Below are 2,352 nucleotides of genomic sequence, written 5' to 3'. Positions count from 1 at the left end.
TGATATACCCCACACATATAATTTATAAATAACAGTCATTTTTAGTTAAAAGAAGTCATTCGACAATTTTTTAAAATATAAGATGTTATTTGTGTTTTATTTCTCTTTTCCTTCATTGGTCTCTTTTTCTTGAACGTGAAATTTAGAATCCAATAGTCATACTTTTACCATTTCAGATCACAACTGATAGGTACCATCTGATTTATCAAACACCACTTATGAAAAAAAAGTTAGTGAATGCTGCCGCTGTTAAAACAGAAGCCTAAAACAGCATCTGAATAATGGTGAACCGAAATTCAAATTAAAGAACTCAAATTAAATAAATCACATAAAATTTAACAATTATACAATTACAACCACATTAATATGAAACCAAATCCAACAGACTGAAGCTTAAACATCACAGAGATTGCTTCCAACCAAGCCTTCTATTCCATCAAACACTCACTGTACAAACACAAAGGCCGCAGGAGAAACCTACGTTGAATACTCAAGCGGCGGAGGTGGTCTGAACTTCCGATGATTGCCACATTATATCCTTGAGCGCAGGCCGGAGATCGTTGCAGCAGAACCTCTTGTATTCCAGCGTATCGCCGCCGTCCATTTTCACGTCCACCACAAGCACGGATGGAGCCACTGCGAAGATCTCTGCGGCCACCGCAAGTCGCCCTTTGCGGCCCCGCTCCTCTCCTTCCAACCTAACCCCTGCGGCTGAGCTCTTCGTCACACGGAGCTTACCGGGAACTCTCGCCGCCAGTTCTTCTAGTCTTGATACGATCCCACTCGCCGGCCCCTTTGTTGCAAACCTCATCCCTTCTTCTCTCATGTTTTCCCTGCTCTCGAAGAGAGGAGAGAGATCGAACCCCTCTGATAGAGATATCAGATGGAACGCATTCAGTCTCTCTGGTTCATCCCCATCTTTCTTTGCTGAGGCAGCTGGTGGATCTTCGGAGATCGGTTTGGGAATGGGGTTTTTACGGAACCAGGGGTTTTCGATCAGGTTAGCGACGGTGATACGGGTGCTGGGATTGGGATCGAGCAACTTCGTAACGAGGCTGCGAGCGTCAGTAGAGAACCATGGGGGGCATTTGAAATCGCCTCGGTGGATCTTTCTGTACATGTTTATGATGTTATCGTCTTTGAAGGGAAGGGATCCGGCGAGGAGGACGTAGAGGATAACCCCACAGGACCAGAGATCTGCTTTAGCGCCATCGTAACCCTTATTTCCGATGACCTCCGGAGCAACATAGGCCGGCGTGCCGCAAGTGGTGTGAAGTAGGCCGTCGGCGCGGACATGATCTGCGAAGGCGGAGAGACCGAAGTCGGCGATCTTTAGGTTTCCGGCTTCATCGAGGAGGAGATTTTCCGGCTTGAGATCGCGGTGATATACGCCGCGCGAATGGCAGAAATCCACAGCTGAAATGAGCTGCCGGAAGTAGGAGCGAGCGGCGTCCTCCCTGAGACGGCCAGATTGGGCGATCATGGAAAACAGCTCCCCGCCGCGTACGAGCTCCATGGCGAAGTAAATCTTGGATCTCGTAGCCATCACTTCGTGAAGCTCGACGATATTTGGGTGGGTGACCATCTTCATGACGGATATCTCCCGCTTTACTTGCTCGGTCATCCCCACCTTGATAACCTTCTCCTTGTCGACAACTTTCATGGCGACGTTCTTACCGGTGCGCAGGTTGCGGGCAACGTATACCTTGGCAAACGTACCTTGACCTAGGACGCGGCCCAGTTCATAGCGGCCATGGAGAACGCTCCGTCCCTCTGCCGCCGGCGAGGACGAATCTAGCTCCTCCATTTATATAAGATGTTTCAGAGTTTAAGCTCGAAAGAAATTTGATGGTTGAAAAGTGTAGATTAAATTGGAAACAGCGGAGGATAAACGGCGGCAGCGTCTACCCGTCTTCAACGTGCTTCCGGTGGCAGGACCGGCCGTCGTGCTGCTTGCGTCTGCCGGCGAGGTCGGGATCAGATCTCCTCATCGCGACGCATTCCCCGGTGTCTGGAGGGTCGAAGAAGAGGGGGTAGATAGAGAGAAAGAGCACGCGCCCGCCAAGCTCTCGCCGCTCTGCGAGGAGGACAGATGGCACAAGAGGCTGCGAACCGTAAGGCAGTGGCTTGCCCTTCTATTTATAGTTCGAGTGAGCGGTTTGAAGTCTATATTAGCGGTTTTGTCCGATTTCGCCCATTGTTTTTAGCATTCACGGCACCTCGTGAGGATGAACATTGGAGATTGGGCGGTGAACGGAAAGAATTACTTCTATTTTATGGAACTTTTAATAAAGAGAATGAGCGTATTATATAATTAGAATTTTTATGGTTACATATATATATATATATTCG

General features: G+C 48.5%; 1 protein-coding gene across 1 annotated transcript; it reads right to left on the bottom strand.

The window, feature by feature from the left end:
* Positions 1-315: 315 nt before the first annotated feature.
* On the bottom strand, positions 316-2,132 carry LOC110029153 (CBL-interacting protein kinase 6-like). The gene has a single exon (XM_020731310.1). It carries the CDS (start codon positions 1,805-1,807, stop codon positions 491-493), a length of 1,317 nt encoding a protein of 438 aa, XP_020586969.1. The 5' UTR covers positions 1,808-2,132; the 3' UTR covers positions 316-490.
* Positions 2,133-2,352: the final 220 nt, after the last annotated feature.

Source organism: Phalaenopsis equestris, unplaced genomic scaffold, assembly GCF_001263595.1.
Source record: "Phalaenopsis equestris unplaced genomic scaffold, ASM126359v1 Scaffold000552, whole genome shotgun sequence".
Lineage (NCBI taxonomy): Eukaryota > Viridiplantae > Streptophyta > Magnoliopsida > Asparagales > Orchidaceae > Phalaenopsis > Phalaenopsis equestris.
The sequence above is the reverse complement of the archived record's forward strand: the minus strand, read 5'-3'. Positions and strand labels throughout refer to the sequence as shown.

Bases quoted from the DNA above. Each gene is read 5' to 3' on its own strand.
- LOC110029153 (XM_020731310.1), bottom strand. From the start codon at position 1,807: ATGGAGGAGCTAGATTCGTCCTCGCCGGCGGCAGAGGGACGGAGCGTT.